We start from the raw sequence: 15,869 nt of genomic DNA on the forward strand, positions 1-15,869 counted from the left end.
TGCCGGACGCCGCGGCACCGCCGCCCGCCGCCCCATGTTAACTCCACCCCCGCGGACGGCTTCCCCGACGCCGGCCGCTAGGGGTCACTGCCCGCCTTTGTCAGCGAGGGAGGAGGCAGCCCGCCCCGGCCCCTCCCCAGCCGAGAGGCGGCCGAGGGGCATCTCCGGGGCGAGGGGCCTGAGCGGGACCCCGCTGCCGCGCTCGGGACCCGCCTCGGCCGCGGGCCGGAAGGTGCACGCGGGCGGCGGGCGGCGGGCGGAGGCCGGGCCGCTGCGGGCGCGCGGCGGGGCGAGGAGGGGGTTAACGCTAACCCCTCCCCTCGGGCTGACATCACGGGAGAGCGGTGAGAGGCTGAGCTCGAGTGAGAGAAAGAGAGGGAGAGCGGCGAGCGCGGCTCGACTCGGCGCCCCGGCGGCTCCACATTGTTGCGGATCGCCGGCACCGGCGGAGCGGCGGCGGTGGGGACGCGCGGCGCACCCGGCTCGCTCTCCTCGCGCCCGGCCGCTCGGCCCGCGCCGCCCGGGCAGCTGCCGCCCAGCCGCGCGCCCGCCGCCTGGGCCCCGAGCCCTCCGCGCCGCCGGGCTCGTCCCGCCACCCTCGGAGGACAGCCGGCCATGGACGCCTGCAAGTTGGAGGCGAGCGGGAGGGTGTGAGCGCGCCGGGGGCCGGGAGCCCGCGCCGGGCAGCCGGGCGCGCCGGGGGTGGGTCCCTCTCCCCAGCCCAGCTCTGCGTGGAAGAAGAGGGCGGGCACGGCGCGGCGAAGACAGCGGAGGCGGCGAGGGGGCATGACTCGAGCAACTTGCGGCGGGCATCTGCCGAGCCTCTGAGCCGGCGGCGGCCCGGGCCCCGGACTGCGGCCGCGCGGATCCCACCCAGCCCACCCCGCCCCGGCCGACGGCTGCGGCTGACCTGGATCCTCCGAGCGCCCGCCGGCCGCCAGTGAGCCGCCCTCGTCTTCCGGGCTGGTTTCTGGAGCGCGAGGAGCGCTCTCCTCGCCGCCCCTCTCGCCGGACCCCCGGCCCCCGATGGCTCGGATGGGGCTTGCGGGCGCCGCTGGACGCTGGTGGGGACTCGCTCTCGGCTTGACTGCATTCTTCCTCCCAGGTAGGCGCGTCCCACCGCCTCCACCCCCCATCCAGTGCCTCCCCGGGGCTCCGAGCTGGATGGGGGGCTCGATTGGGTAGTAGGGAGTGAAAGGATCCAGAAAAGTTGGGTCGCGGCTTGGGTGAAGGGAGTGGGAGGTGGCACGGCAGAGAAAGAGGGGTTGCGAAGCCCCACAGCCTGCCCTGCAGGGAAGCAGTCGGATGCACGTCTCTATGTAGCGAGAAAGCACTTTCTCCGCGCAGTTCTTCACAAAAATAATAATATGTAATAGCGTTCTATTTATTTAATAACCAGCTCTCAGCTCGGGAAGCAGTTTGGAAACACTGCATGTTACATAAATGCAAAATAATCACCGTAATCACTGTGTCGGGGTATGAGACAACAGCCCCAGGAGGAGGGCGTCAGTCTTGGGGCCGGTGGGCTGTGGGTTTGGAGGGTGGCAGGGGGGCTTCGTTTCTTTAGCGAGCCCCTTTGCCAGACCGTTTCGGGCGCTCGGGCCCCACATCGCCCCACAGCGGGCGCGGAGAGCCCGCTTCTGCGGCAGAGGCGGCTGCTGGCTCACCTGCGGTTTCTTTCCTGGAGGGTGAGGCCGGAGCCACCGGGGATCGCAATCTCCGGGCCTTGCGCGGGACTGGGCTCCACCTCGGAACTCCGCTCCCAGTTCTGGGGGTTCTCCCTGGAGGAGGCGCCGTGGGCTTCGTGCCAGCCAGGTGGCTGCGTGACCCACTTTCCCGGGGGTGCCCCGCGCGTCCTTCCTCGAGGTGCGAGCTGCCGGCAGCTGAGGGGTTAACCCCGCGCCCGACCCGGAGGTGGCCGGCGGTGGCCCATTCTGACGGGTGGGGTGGTGGCGGAGGCTGGGACCGGCCCAGGCATATTGTACTGGGGAATGAACTGGAAAATGCGTTTAGGAGGCAAATCCGACCGAGTCCCCTTGCCTGGATTTAACCCTTTATGTCCCTGGGGACTCTGCCGGGGCTCCTGCCGGGGCTGGCGACACCAACGCGGGTCACGGGGGGGAGGGGAGTTCCTCTAGCTCTCTGGGAAGAAACCTGAGACGACCTCCAGCCCTAGCAAGATGGGTTTTTTTTTTTTTTTTTGGTAGGGGTGGGGGAGAAAGCTTGACTAGAGCACGCTGTCCTCGCCTTGGGGTGCCAGGACAGGCCGTCAGAGTAGAAAGACCAGCAGCTGCTCAAGGGGCAAGAATATTAGACCCCCAGCGCCTACGGTGCTGCAGGCTGGCCATGCAGTTTATTAGCAAGGGGCCAGCCCGGTTGCCGGCTCCGGTCACTCTTGGAAGGCAGGAGCCTGGCCTCGTTCACTTCTGTGCCCTTTCTCCCGCCAGCCAGCTCACTGCTAGGGCTGGGAAGATCTCGCTGAGTGGTGGATGGCTGGGAAGCAGTTTGTGAAAGCCTGTACTGGGGTGCTGCCTTGCTGAGTGTGGGGGGCAGGGAAAATTCCAGAGCTCACAGGTGTCACTGCCCACTTCACGGGGGCAGGACTGAGCCCTTCTCCAAGAGGGTGATCTTGGTGAGACGGAGAGGTCTTCATCTCACGCAGGACTGCCTGGGAAGCCTGCCGCAGACACAGAAGCTCCGGCTCTAGGACTTGCCTGACCACCAAGGTTTGGGCTTCCGGGAACCCTTCGATTCCATGTGTCCACATCGGAAGCCCAGAGAAAGGAGAGCTTTCCCTGAGCTCTGGTTGGTCCGGCACACTAGGGGTTAATCTAATCCTGGGATGGACAAAGGGTGGGAAGGTTTGGGGGAGGGGGAAGGAACTCACCCCATTCTCCCCTCTTTTTGTTATTCTCTGTCCCCAGCTTTGTGATCTACAGTGGTTAATTCCTTCATTTGGGGGCTGGAGTGTTCCACCCACTGGAGAATCAGGGGCTGGGAGGTGACACTCACCTGGCTCGAGGTGGACACTGCCTCTACCAAAAATCCAGATGAGGGGGTGGGATGCAGAGAAGGGAACCACAGCTGAGACAGGCACTTAATAAGTGCCCTTCCATTGATTGAAATTGATGGATGTGTAGCATCCACCACAGCCAAAGTTCCCGGACCTGCCAAGCTCCTCGGCCCTGGGCTCCTGGGGCCTCCTGTGCTTGCTTGCTCTGGGGTCCATTGTGACGGGAGGCAAGTAGATAGGGTTGTGCCCAGTCTGACACTTGGATGGAGGCCAGTAGGCCCAGAAGTTGCCAGCCCACGCCCCACTCTGCACCACCCGCGGCTTCCTCCTAATTGCCCGCTACTGCTTCTCTCTAGGGACTCGCCAGTCTGATGCTCTTTTCTGGGTTGTCTGGTGGTGACAGGGAGCACGGGGGCACGGGGGGTGGGGTACGGAGGAGGAGAGGATGAGGGAGGAGCCCCTGTGTGTTGTGTGTGTGATGGCCCCCCTGGCCCCCAGCTTCAAAACACTCCCCATGTGGCTACTGAAGTGTAAACACAGAAGTATGTTTTCAACAACACAGACTTTACCAGGCAGGGTGCTGAGGCCCCACAAGCTTCTGTTTCCTGAGATGACAGTGTGTGGCCCCTTCCCATTAATTTAGAGGAGAAGGTGAGTGGGGCATGTGGGCTGTGTCCCAAGGAGGGAGGGGGGAGCCAAGGAGGAGGCAGAGAACCTACCTGAGAAGCAGGTGCGCTGAGCTAGTGTCCCAGCTATACCACACCCTCCCTAATTGGCTTCCCCACACCTTTTGTCTGGAAAGAGAACACACACCCCAGGTGTCATGCACACCCTTGGAAGACCTGTCAGGTCACAGCACACCCCTCTCTGCAGTCTGTGCAAAGCTCACTGTCATGGTGTTTTCCTTTGAAATTCTGAGTGTCAGGGCTGTTGGGTTATTTTCCTTCCTTGCTCCCTGTTTCTCATCAAACACAGTTCTGCTGGCCTGGGGTTTGCAATATGTGTAAAGGGGAATCTCGCCTCCTGTTTGTAAAGCAGCGCTGTGGAGTGTCTCAGAATCAGATTCTAGGCCTCATAGTCAAGGCTGGAAAGGAAAAGGAGACGTTGTAGAGCTTGGGTCCCGCTGCCCTGGCTGAGTGGCTTAGAAGGTGTCTCTTGAACCTGAACTTCTGAGCAAGTGAGACAGGTAGCCCCTTGTTGCCTGATGCTGGCCGAGACCAGAGGTGTTATCAGTTCCCTTCTCAGCCACTCAGCTTTGCACGATGAATCTTCCTTGGCCACTGCGTGGCCACTGGACCTAGTTGTTTGCTGCCAGGATGGTTGCACTGGCCAGAACCCTAGTGCTGACAGCTGAGCAAGTGGGCCAGGCTGGAGGGGCAGAGGGTCAGCCCGTTGCTGTGTCTATGATACTGCCATTGTTTAGCAGCTGACTAATGTTCATTGTTCAGCACAAACAGAAAACACCCAAGGGAGGTGTGAATGTATCTTCGATTTTTCTGATTGTATCTTTCCTGGTTAACCTGGTAAATTGGATGCCTCCCACCTGGGGGAGGGGCACATGGACAGGTATCTGCATATTCACCTGTTTTGCTGATTTTTTTTTATTTTTTTGACTTTGAACATTAGCCAGCATGCCAGGCCAGAATGGACATTAGCCTGTTGTGGAACTCAGGCTGTAACATATCTGACAGTTCGAATATGGTCTCACCTTTACTGTAGAGTGAATGCATGCACACACGTGTGCAGGGCTTTGTGTATCTGTGTTGGCAATCTGCAGTCCATGGTGCATGTGCAGATCTGTGGGGACTAGGATTAGGAGGTGTGTATATTTGCATCTGTGGGTCCCTACGGGCCTTGGGCCATAAATACATAATAACGAATGTATGTTCACATGTAACTAACCTCCTATAGCTTTCTGATTAGGATTTTGTGAGTGATCCAGAGCCTTGATAATGTCTGTGCTTATGTCAGAGTGACTTTGGGAGGAGACCCAGGATTTGCCCAGGGCTAGCTCCTTCCAGGACATGCTGCTGGGTCCTTTGGGAGGTGGGGAGCCTAGACGTTGCTTCCTTTTTCTGTTCTGCACTTGGCTTTAGATTGGGCCTCTGAATCCTCACGGGGAGATGCCAAAGTCCTTGACAACACCTGGAGAGACTTTTCTCTCTTGTCAGCCTTCTCTTGTCTCGCTGGCAAACAGAGCGGTGCTGGAACCTGGTGTTAACTGGGGCCAGGCCTGCCCCACAGGTTCTCAGGATCCCTGAATGGCTGGGAGGGGCCGAGGGAGATAGGTTTCCAGCTCCTAATTTGGCATCTTTGCTTCCTACATGGGTACTTGGGGAAAGAATCATGGTGTATGTTGGGGAAAGAATCATGAGGGGAGGGAGTAGCATATTCCAGGCATTTAAACAGGGGCATGAACATGGACTTTGGTCCCTCATGAGCAGCCCTGCAGAGCCATATGTGTGCCCAGGTCAGCAACATACATACGTGTGCCTAGAAGCATCCTGAATTCGTGCAGCAGAAGGCAGGAGCCCCCTTGTTGGAAAAGGAAGTGGAAATGAGGGACAAGGAGTGGGGAACAGGGTAATCCCAGGGCCCAGCACCCTGTGCGCAAGCCCAACTGGAAAGTGTTTTCCCTGTGATGCCCGCGCCTCTCCACAGAGACCAGGTCTGCAGAGCCAGTGGCAGATGTGCTGGCTGGGGCAGGAGGTAACTTAAGATCTGAGCAGGGATCACCTTGCCCAGGGAATGCCCTGAGCTGGAGATAACACCCTTTAGTCCAGTTAACCCTTTAAGCGCTGGATTCTCTTGTGCTTTTGGGGGCTGACGAATGGTGAAAGAGAAGAGATATGAGAAAACACATTGACCATAATATCTGAACCCTGACCCATTCCACAAGCAGAGATGAACTCAGTGCAACACAAGAGTCCCAAGAAGGACAGAAAAAACACTTTCTGACAGCAGGTTGTAGGATCTTCAGGGCAATGGATAATCCCAGGTTTATCCTTGGCGGGGGTGGGGAGAGGCAATAGGTACATATTCTTGGGGGCTGGTGGGATCTGTGCCTTTCACAGATTGCAAGGGGAGGACAGAGCAGCAGTGGTGCAGCAGATAACTCAGTTCCTCTCCCTACAACCTGCTGGTTACCCCATCTCGGCAGCCCACCACAGTGAGATCGCAAAGTGAGGCCAGTTGGACTGGGTTGGAATCCCAGCTCTACCAGTTGCTAGCTGAGTGATCTTGGTTAAATAACTTTGTAAGGCCTTGATTTTCTCATCGGTAAAATGGTTTTTTTGTTAATATAAATTTCCCAAGAGGTTGTGAAAGGTGAGACTGAGAATGATGTATAAAAAGTGCCTACCATGTTGCCAGGCATGTGAGAACAGGCAGTGAAGTGTAACTTCTGCTACTCCCTGTGCCTTTCCTCAGAACGGTCCTGGCCCCCTCTGGGTCTGCTAATTGGGCAGTGCCAACTTTGTGTTCCCTGGGGAAAGAGCCACTCAGCTGCCTGCCCGCTGCTGACCTCACTTCCCACGTCTCCAGCCAGGTGCTGCTCAGGGAGTGAGTCCCTGCTCCCAATTTGGGGGCAGCCCCGGGGGCTCAGGTGGCTCGGGCACCTGCACAGGCCCAGCTGCAGCGGTCAAGTACTACACAGACAGCAGGTGCTATGCGGCCTTTGTTCTGCAGTGTGTCGCCGAGGGCTCTACCAGCACCCGCCTCGCTCCCTGGCGGTGGCCCAGCCGGGACGCCATTGCCCATCTGGAGGCTCGCGGTGGCAGCAGCCTGGGTCTGGCAGGGAGAGCCTGGGATTCAGCCCCGGCCTCCCTTCAAACTTCCACAAATGAGGGGAGGGTGGGCCACAGGACCCTCCCTTCAGGACTCCACTCACCCGATGAGATGGTACCAGCCAGACAGGCAGGGGATCCCTCCTGGGGTCACCACCTTCTCATTGGCAGAAAGTCCTTTCTGTTCCTCCTGTTGCAGACTGAATCCTTGCACAACACGGTGATGGTACTGTTGGTGGCACTCTTCACAGCTCGTAGTTTCAGCTGAGCCTCTCCATAACCCCGTGTGAATGGCATTAGTATTCCTTCTGTTTTAGAGAGGAGGAAGGTGAGACTAGGTTTAGTGACCTGCTGTCCATCTCCTGCCTGCGTGGCCAAGGTAGATGCCAGATGAGTCTCCTGACTACAAATCTGGTACATCAGGAAGATGAAATGAACTGGGATGGACGGAGAAGAGTTGAGCCGGGCCACAGGAGAGTGTGTCCACGAGATGGTCATTCTCCTTGCCTGCCACCTCCAGGCTACACTCTCCCCCAACAACAATCCAGAGCATGGGGCTGCCTGGGGAAGTGAGGGACAAGTTGCGGATGTTAGTTGGAGGGTGGCCACCCACCTGGAGCTGACTACAGAGCTCAAGCTGGCACAAGAGTATGGCATGCCTGACAGCTGGGGGGCAGGGGAGTGGTGTCCTTCTGGACACTGGAGCATCTCCCCCTGGGGATCTGGGCTGAGACGTGGGCAGGGCCCCTGGGTTGTGAGTGTGGAGCCCCAGGGCAGAGGCAGGGCCTGGCCCAGGGCAGAGAGCAGGTGCTCAGAAAGCCTTGTGGACTACACAGAGCAGCAGAGAGGCAAAGGGGGACGTCGACTCTCCTGGGCCAACCCCACCCGCTCTGGTCTGCGCAGACCCCAATTTCATTCCCAGTTTATGAGGAGTCTCATTACCAAGCCACAGACAATAAAACCCGCCTGGCCACTCTGGCCCGGATCTCATTAGAAGACATTAGTTCCGCTGGCTGGTGGCTCCACTGGGACACAGCTGCAGGCGTGGCCCTGGCAGCAAAACAGGCCAGTGGCCATAGGCACAAGAATGTCCCACTGGGGGTATGAGTTCACTCTATGGGCTTAAATGGAATCCCTCCCTCCAAAATCCTGGAATGCGTGCTCCCCAAAGCTGGAAACATGGGGTCCTCCCACCCACTTGGACTCTCAATTCTGCCCCCTGCCTGAAGTGGAGAAGGACCCAGCTCCCTCCAGGGCTGTTTTGAGGAGTCTGCCTTCTCTGGGAGGAGCTGGCTATGAAGCTCAGCAAATCATCATTCTGTGCAGGGAGGCCCTTGGGGACAGGGGACAGCACAGCCACCCACACCCCTACATCCGGAGGTACTCTGAGAGGTATGTCCTAGCAGCAGGTACAGAGTCTGGAGTCCTCACAGCAGCCTTGGCCTGAATCTTGGCCTCTCTTTCCATCTAAAAAATAGGGATAGGGACTTGGGGACGCCATTGTGGAAGCATTTCCCCTCACCTGTAGATGGAGTTCCACCCAAGGCTGAAAACCAGCCACTATCAAGAGGCAGCTGGTAGCTGTGGTGGGGGCTTCCTGGTCCCACCCCTCCCCAGGGTTGAGTACCTTTTGCACAGTCTGTGGTGGGGCCTTGCTTTCCATCTTGGGGTTCTTCCACCAAAGGCGGGACTGTTTCTTTCTTAGCAGAGTCTAGTGCCCGTTGAAGCCAGCCTTCTCTCCACGTGAGCCCTCCCCTCTCTGCTTTGCCTTTCCTCCCCTGCAATCCTGCATACCTTCTGGGCACCGGAATACCACCTCAGCTCAAAGGATGTCGCCATGAGAAACAAGATGAGCACAAAGGCCCCTTCTCGGTGCCCCAGGCTTGTGGAGGAAAGTGAGTGCCAGGCCCCGATAACTGGTTCTTAGCACACACAGGCTCACGCGGTATGCTTGTACCTGTTGGGGGGGTCACGCGGGTCAGCCCATGCTTTGGCAGGTGAACTGATGTGCCCACCAAATGCGTCAGCAGAGATGGAAGCGCCAATCTGTTTGGGCAGATGTGAGTCAGCCCTGCTCTGGAGAAGAAGGGACTGGAGGCCTGAACGAGCCCATGGAGTGTGCCTGTGAGGGCCTGCGTGCAGCTGGCCTGGGGGCACACCCCGAGTGGGGCTGGGAGGCGGCTGCCATGAGCTCTGCTCTTTGTGCCCCAGGCATCCCCTCCCTCAATCCTGGTGTCCTGGGGGCAAATGCTGTCAGCTGCTAGGACGGGTGGGGGAGAAAGTGCCTCTGAGCCAAGCCAGCCCTGACACCACATCATGTGGGTCCCACAGCAGGGGATCCTGGTGGCAGCATCCTCCTTGTAAGCTACAGCCCCTGGCTTACTTCCCTCCCTAACTCCTGGCTCCAGTCTGCCCACGCTGCTGCTGGGATGCATATACCTACAGCACACCTGAGAAGAACACTGCAGGCCCAGGAGCATCTCCCACTGTCCTCCCCGGCACACCTCTTTCATGCCCAGTGCTCACCTCAGGGCCTTTGCACATGTGCAATTCCCCCACATTCTCCCTTATTTCCAATACTACATCTAAATACTGAGGACAAGAACCACATCTGTCACGAAGCCTTCGAGAACCCTCCCTACTGAGGATAATTTCGCTCATCTCAAAGCCCCCCAGCACCTCACTGATGCCACCCTGTGACACTAATTCCTCTCCATCTTGCAATTTAGTTATATGGGCCTGGAATTTATCTTCTCTGCAAGCCCAAGAGCTCCACTGCTGCCAGGGCTTGGATCCCCCAGGGCCTGGCACAGTGCCATCCACATAGGGGGTCAGCAATACATGCTGGGAGGATGGATGATTGCTTGTTTGGACTGTTGGTGATGATAATAGCAAACTTTTATTGAGAGTTCTTGGGTGCCAGGCACTGTTGTAAACATCTTACATGTAATAACTTATTTAATCTTCATAACAACTAATATTCTCTGTATTTTTACGTATGGAAAAACAAGACCCAGAGAAAGTTAGGTAACTTGCCCATGGTCACTCGCCCATAGTAAGTGGCAGAGCCTGGATTTAGATCCAGGAAGTCAGACCCAGTGTCGGTGATCGTACCAGCTGGCTAAGCTGCTTCTCTTCCTGGGGAGTGGTGGGATGGTGATGCAGGAAGATAGTTCCTCAGCCTGGAGTACTCACAAGGCCTTGCTTCCAGAATCGCCCCAGGGATAGCACCGTATTCCTGACAGTCCTGTCCCTTTGATGGTGCGGGATGACCTGGTCCTATAGCTGCATATCCCTGGAACATTGGGGGACTTATTAGTGCTGGGTCTTCAGAGAGAATTGGTGGTACAGGCGGAGCATCCCTAATCTGAAAATCTAAAGTCCAAAATGCTCTAAAATCTAAAACGTTTTGAGTGCCAGCATGACGCCACAAGTATTAAAATTTCACACCTATCCTCATGTGATGGGTCGCCTTTGAACTCAGTCAAGACATTGTTTCATGCACAAAATTGTTAAAGATATTGTATCAAATTTACCTCCAGGCTATGTGTATAAGGTATATATGAAACATAAATGAATTTCATGTTTAGACTTGGGGCCCATCCCCAAGATATTTCATTATGTATATGCAAATATTCCAAAATCTGAAGAAAATCTAAAACCTGAAACACTTCTGGTCCCAAGCATTTTGGATAAGGGATACTCAAACCTGTATTACTGTTACATCCTTCGGATGCCCTAGCAGTATTAGAAGTGCAGTTGTTATGTTCCTGCCATGGTCACTGTTGTGTTTTGGGAGTATTCACGTGGCTGTGCTGGAGTGGAATGTCTTGATGTTATCACTCTTTCATCTCCTGCATCTTTGGGCATCACTGGTGCCATTTTGGGGGCCTCCTACTATGTTTCACGGTGAGACTAGAGGTAGGTGTAGTTTCTCCAAAAGAGAATCTGCCTAGGACTCCCCCAGTGGGCGTTCCCAGGCTAGTGGGTGTTCCCAGGCTAGCCCCAGATTCTGGGTGGATCCAGGGCTCAGTAAGCTAATCCTCTGCCAGAGCCTGTCCTAAGCTTCTGGAAGGTTTCAGTCTTTCATGCCCTCACCCAGAGATCCCAAAAGATGGCTAGGGAGGGGCCCTTACTGGGAAGTGGGGTTGGGGCGAGGATTTAGGGTGTTCACCTGTGCCGGCTGCTTTGATCTCCTGGGATGAAAGGGCTGGTGCTTCCTCTGCCCCAGGCAGGTTCAGGACAGGGAGCTGGGGACAGGCGGCTGACCCAGGACCCAAGCATCCTCAGCCTTGCAGTGGGGGTAGAGAACTTTCCTGGGAAAGAAGATCATGGGAGCAGAAAAATCAAAACCCTTCCCCGGTGTTGTGGCGAAGGACTGTGAGTTGACTTCAGACCGTCCATGTACAGACTGTCCTCGCAAGGGTCACATGGGGCCAATGCTCCTCCCAGCACACTCTGACCCTGCAGGTCACCATGTGGGCTCAGGCCTCACATACTCCCTTGCTTAATTAGGAAGGTAACTCAGCTGCAAAAGAGTCATCTGATCTCTTTCGACGCCAAAGAGAAATTCCTCCTAGACCCTCTGCTGTTCTAGATTATCCATGCTCCGTTAGCTTGAATTACCGCGCGGCCTCTGTGGCCCAGACACAAGCCAGAGCTATGCAATCGGCTCCTGGGGCTGGATCTGCCCTGCACCCAGGAAGTGCTTGAAAGCACCAGGAGGAAGGCAGGCTTAGGACCCGCCTGACTCCCATCCAAAGCCAAGGCCTGCCCAGGGGGCACAAAGGGGCCAGCGTTGCCCAGAGCCCACTGCCCCAGGCCCTGCAGGTGCCTGCCCGGACTCTTGAGCCCAGCCACTTTTATACCCCTCTTCTCTGTCCCCTGGGGCCAGGCTGCCTTGTGGGATTTTGAATCAATGGTGGAGGCTTTCCGCAGCAGCTCCTGGGAGGCAGGGACAGGCATCTCCCCAAGTGTAAATAAGACTGGAGTGGAGCGGCCACACTGCACTGGATTATTATATTATCACTGCCCACCTCCCCCGCCCCCCAACCATCCTGATCTCATTGGCCTAGATTGCTGCATCTCTCAGAATGATGGAGGGGCTGTCTCTCCCTTTCCAGGCAGGGCAGCCCAGCCCTGCTACAGAGACACCCTCCTCCCCGGCCCTTTCCCAGATTTATTCTCTGTGTTTATGGTGCCCAGAGAGTAATCAGTGTCCTGGGCCGGCCAGGCACTCTGATTATCTCCACTGGCTTGATGGATGGGCTCCAGGGGAGCCGATGCGACAGGCCCCGCTCCCTGTGCCTGCCTCTGCCCCGGCCACAGCTCCCTTCGTGACCCTCCCGGCACCTCCCAGGAGTCCACTGGTAGGCCTGGGGGTCAGTGTTGCAGGGGGGCCTTGATGATGCAGGAGGGGAGGCAGCGACCGTCCTCGGCGCCCACCTCTCCTTGCTGCTGCAGGGTCTCTCTGGCCTCCCCCGCCCCCAGCTCAGCTCAGAAATACCCTTCCCAGGAGTTTTCCCCCATGGCCCTCTCATCACTCCATCGCTCCTATCCCCCCGGCACTTGTGTGCACAGTTTGCGCTATAATGATAATCTGTGCTGGTTTATGTGTTTCTTTACAAGTGTTTTTATGTCCTCTGTGTGTGTATGAGAGCGGTTTATGGTGTGTGTGTGTGCGTGCATGAGGTCACGTGCTGTGTGTGTACGTGCTCCTGATTAGACAGACTCTGATTGCCGTCTTCTCCCCCACGGAGGTGGGGGCTCTCACCCAGCTCACGGTGGGGGCAGACTCTGGATATGGCGATGGGGGTGAGGAGAAGGAGGGCAGGGTCTACACTGCCCCCAGCCGCCAGGGAGGGAGCAGGTGAAGGTCGGTCTTGGGTAATTGTTTTGTCTATAGGGTCACAAACAGCTGCTTTGTTTGACTATTTTTCCCCGCTGAACTGACTGGGTCCACTGGTTATTTTGGAGCCAAATGGTCTCGCCCCTTTATGACTTACCTGTGTCAGTGTGTACGTCTGTGTCTTCTCACACTCGAGTTCCCTTAGCTGCGCAGTGGGGAGGAGATAATGGAAGGTTAGGGGAGGTAAGTAACGCACGTGATGTGCTTAGTACAGGGCCTGACCCGGAGCAAGTCTTCACACCATGGCCTACGACTCCCCGAAGACCCTGAGTCTAGAGAGAGGGTCTGTTCCCTGGGGCTGGGGCAGCCCAGCACACGAGCCCCTCTGCTGGGCTCCTGAGACTTCTCCAGGGTGGTCAATGTGAGGAGGGTACGTCAGGGCCCTGGACTCCTGGACATCTGACCCCAGCCCCAGATGGTCACCTGGGAAGGTGCCTGGGCACTGTATGCCCTCAGTGCCCCCTGTGTGCCAGGCAGGCAGGCAGGTAGGAGCAGGGACACAGCAGCAAACACATCATCCAGTCCAGTATGGGATGGCATCCACCCTCTGACCTCTGACGTCTCACACAGCAGGTGACCCCTGAGGGTGCCAGCTCTTTCCAGCGTGGGCAGGAACACTGGCCAGAAGAGAGGGAGCTGGGGCCTTGTGGGTCAGGCTGGCATAAGCCTCTTGCTCTCCCTAAGCCATCCCTGGTTGGACGTGAAGGGGTAGGTGACACGAAGCCGGGCACTGCATTCTCTTCACTCTCCAAAGGTGTGTTAAACACCTGAGCCCGCTTGTTCCCCTGCTAGACCCAGGTCTGGAAAGAGCCTCCCAGCTGGGCCCACAGCTGAAGGTACCTCCCTGCCCCGTAGGGGATATTATAAGTCAGGGAATCCTAGAGCCTCGGCTTGGAAGGGAAATGAAATAATGGAACACCCCATTCGTTTCATAAACCCCCTGACCACACCCCTACCAATGCGTTGTCATCCAGCTGCAGCATGAGCACCTCCAGTGACAGGAAACTCACCAACCTCCGTGGAAGCCCGGGTGGCCCTGACTGCCCCCATTCCTCCCTGCACTGAGCTGAGACCTGCACCCCAGAAGCTGCCTTCTGTAGTCCTGTGTCTGCCCCGTGGAAGCGCATGGAGCACATCCGGTCTCACCATGACCCTCCAGGCGTTCACAGACAGCCCGGCCCCAGCATCCTCTCCCTGAGTCTCATACCCTCCCCATCTCAGGGGCCCTCCTTGGAACCCCAGTAACAGGTGCGGTGCTCCTGGCGGGGGATTTGGGCCTAGGCTTCCCCAGGCACCGCTGTCTAAGGTCTGGGAGGAGGCAGATGGGTTGGCTGTCTTCATGCACCCCCCCCATCGCACCCTTTCCCAGTCCTCACTCCTTCCCAGCCCTGTTTTCCTTTGGATTAATGATGAATTTCTGTGAAAGACCTGCTTATCTTGAGTGGGAATTAAGGAATTATGTTGGTGATGAGGAGAGAGGGGACGGGGAGAGGGAACATATTACACAAGGTCAGGGCATCCATCTGGGGACAGCAGGGCTCGGGGGCAGGACCCTCCGCCTACGTCAGTTCACCCTGGAGGCGGCTTGGGCTGCGCTCCGGCCTGCTGGTGCCATTGTGGGGGAATGGATTCAGGGCCACCTTGGATGGGTGTGGTAACTCACGGAAGGAGGCGCATTGCAGGGACCCCACAGATGGGGTGATCTGGCAGCCTCTCGCATCGCCCATTGGTGCTGCATGACAGAGTGCAGCAGCTCCATGGCATGTCATGGCTCTGGGAGGGCAAGCCGCGGCATGTGGCAGGGCGGGGCGGTGCACTTTTTGGCGTTAGGCTACTGAGGCGGATTCTGCGTTCAGGAGTCCAGGGCCACCCCACAGGTTCATAATACCATCTAGCACATGATACCATCAAACACCCCTAGGAGGCCCCTGGCAGGGATCCTGAGCTTCTTTGGTAAGACTGACCGAGCCACGGCCAGCCCTGACCACAGCCGGATCCCCAGGCCCATGGCTGGAGGGGGCTTTCACCCCTGGACAGTCTGAGCTGCCCTTTATCCTAAGGGCACTCCTAGCCTCCTTCCTGAACACCGAGAGAAGGGCTCACTCAGGATCTGCTCCCCCAACCCGGCTCCAGCTTCCCGTGTCCACAAAGCCCAGGAGGCTCTGTCTGGAGCTTTGTCCCCAAGTCTAGCTGCTCCTTGCCATCCTCCCCGTCTCGCAGGGACTGCTGAGCCCAGGACTGTGGCACTGGACAGTGCCTGTCAGTGCCTCTTGCTTCTCTCCTCCTGGCACCTCCACCCCTCTTGCCAAACCCTGGGCCGAGCAGGGAGAGAGGAGGGCCAAGCTGCCCTGCAGAAGGCGGGGGTCAAGGGGTTGGCAGTGAAGAGGGGGTGGGTCCCAAGGACATGGCTATTTCCCAGGTCACCCAGACCAAGCTGAGGACCTGCCCCAAATAACAGTTTCAATCACTGTCTGCCTCTTCTTTCCTGACCACCCTCCCCCCAGGGCGGGGAGCAGGGGGTGGGATTCCACAGCAGCAGCCTGGGCCACCAGGAGATAAGGACAAGGCCAGCAGAGATAGTCTGGGGGAGGAGGGGAGGCAGGGCGCTGGTGGGGCTTCAGCAGTGTGACCGATGCTGGGGGGACAGAAATTGGGCCCTCAAGTCCAGGAGTCTAGTGGTTAATAATTAGCAACTCTGGTTAATGGATATTGATGTTTTTTTCCCCCAATTGCAGCTTCACCTCCCCCCCCCCACCTCCACCCTGGAGATCTTTCTAGGCTCTGCCCAGGCTTCAGAAAAGAAGCCCCCACCCCCACCCCTGCCCGGGGCAGTCACTTCCCAGGAAGATTCGCCCTGTCCCTCCCATTCCCCTCCTGGGCCTCTCCCCTTCCCCCAGCTGGTTTCTGGTCTCCAGAGCCAGCCTGGTGGTGTTTAATCTCCAAGAGAGATTAGTGACCTGCTTTTGCAGCCCTCCCCCACAGGCTGTCTGGATGTTCCTAGATATTCCCTGCTAGAAGGGCAGGCCCCATGGCCACCCCGGAGAGGCCACCCCAGAGGGTGTCCCCAGGTGCCCTCCTTGGCAGCGCCACCTGTCCGCACTGGCTCACTTGGCTGGGTCCTTCCTACTGGCCAGGTGGTGTCATGGGGCGACCCCGTGGGTAA

At 57.7% G+C, this 15,869-nt stretch overlaps 1 protein-coding gene across 2 annotated transcripts in view; it reads left to right on the plus strand.

Moving 5' to 3' along the window:
- The first annotated feature begins 369 nt into the window (after positions 1–369).
- Positions 370–15,869, plus strand: part of NECTIN1 (nectin cell adhesion molecule 1) — an 86,407-nt gene continuing 70,907 nt past the window's right edge. The window contains exon 1 of one of the 2 annotated variants that reach the window (XM_045556271.1): positions 370–1,105. In XM_045556271.1, coding sequence (XP_045412227.1) covers positions 1,027–1,105 — 79 coding nt within the window. In that variant the 5' untranslated portion in view covers positions 370–1,026. The remainder of the gene's footprint in view (positions 1,106–15,869) is intronic. The other variant, XM_045556272.1, reaches the window with a different exon arrangement.

The sequence above is a fragment of the Lemur catta genome, chromosome 7, assembly GCF_020740605.2.
Source record: "Lemur catta isolate mLemCat1 chromosome 7, mLemCat1.pri, whole genome shotgun sequence".
Taxonomy (NCBI): Eukaryota; Metazoa; Chordata; class Mammalia; order Primates; family Lemuridae; genus Lemur; species Lemur catta.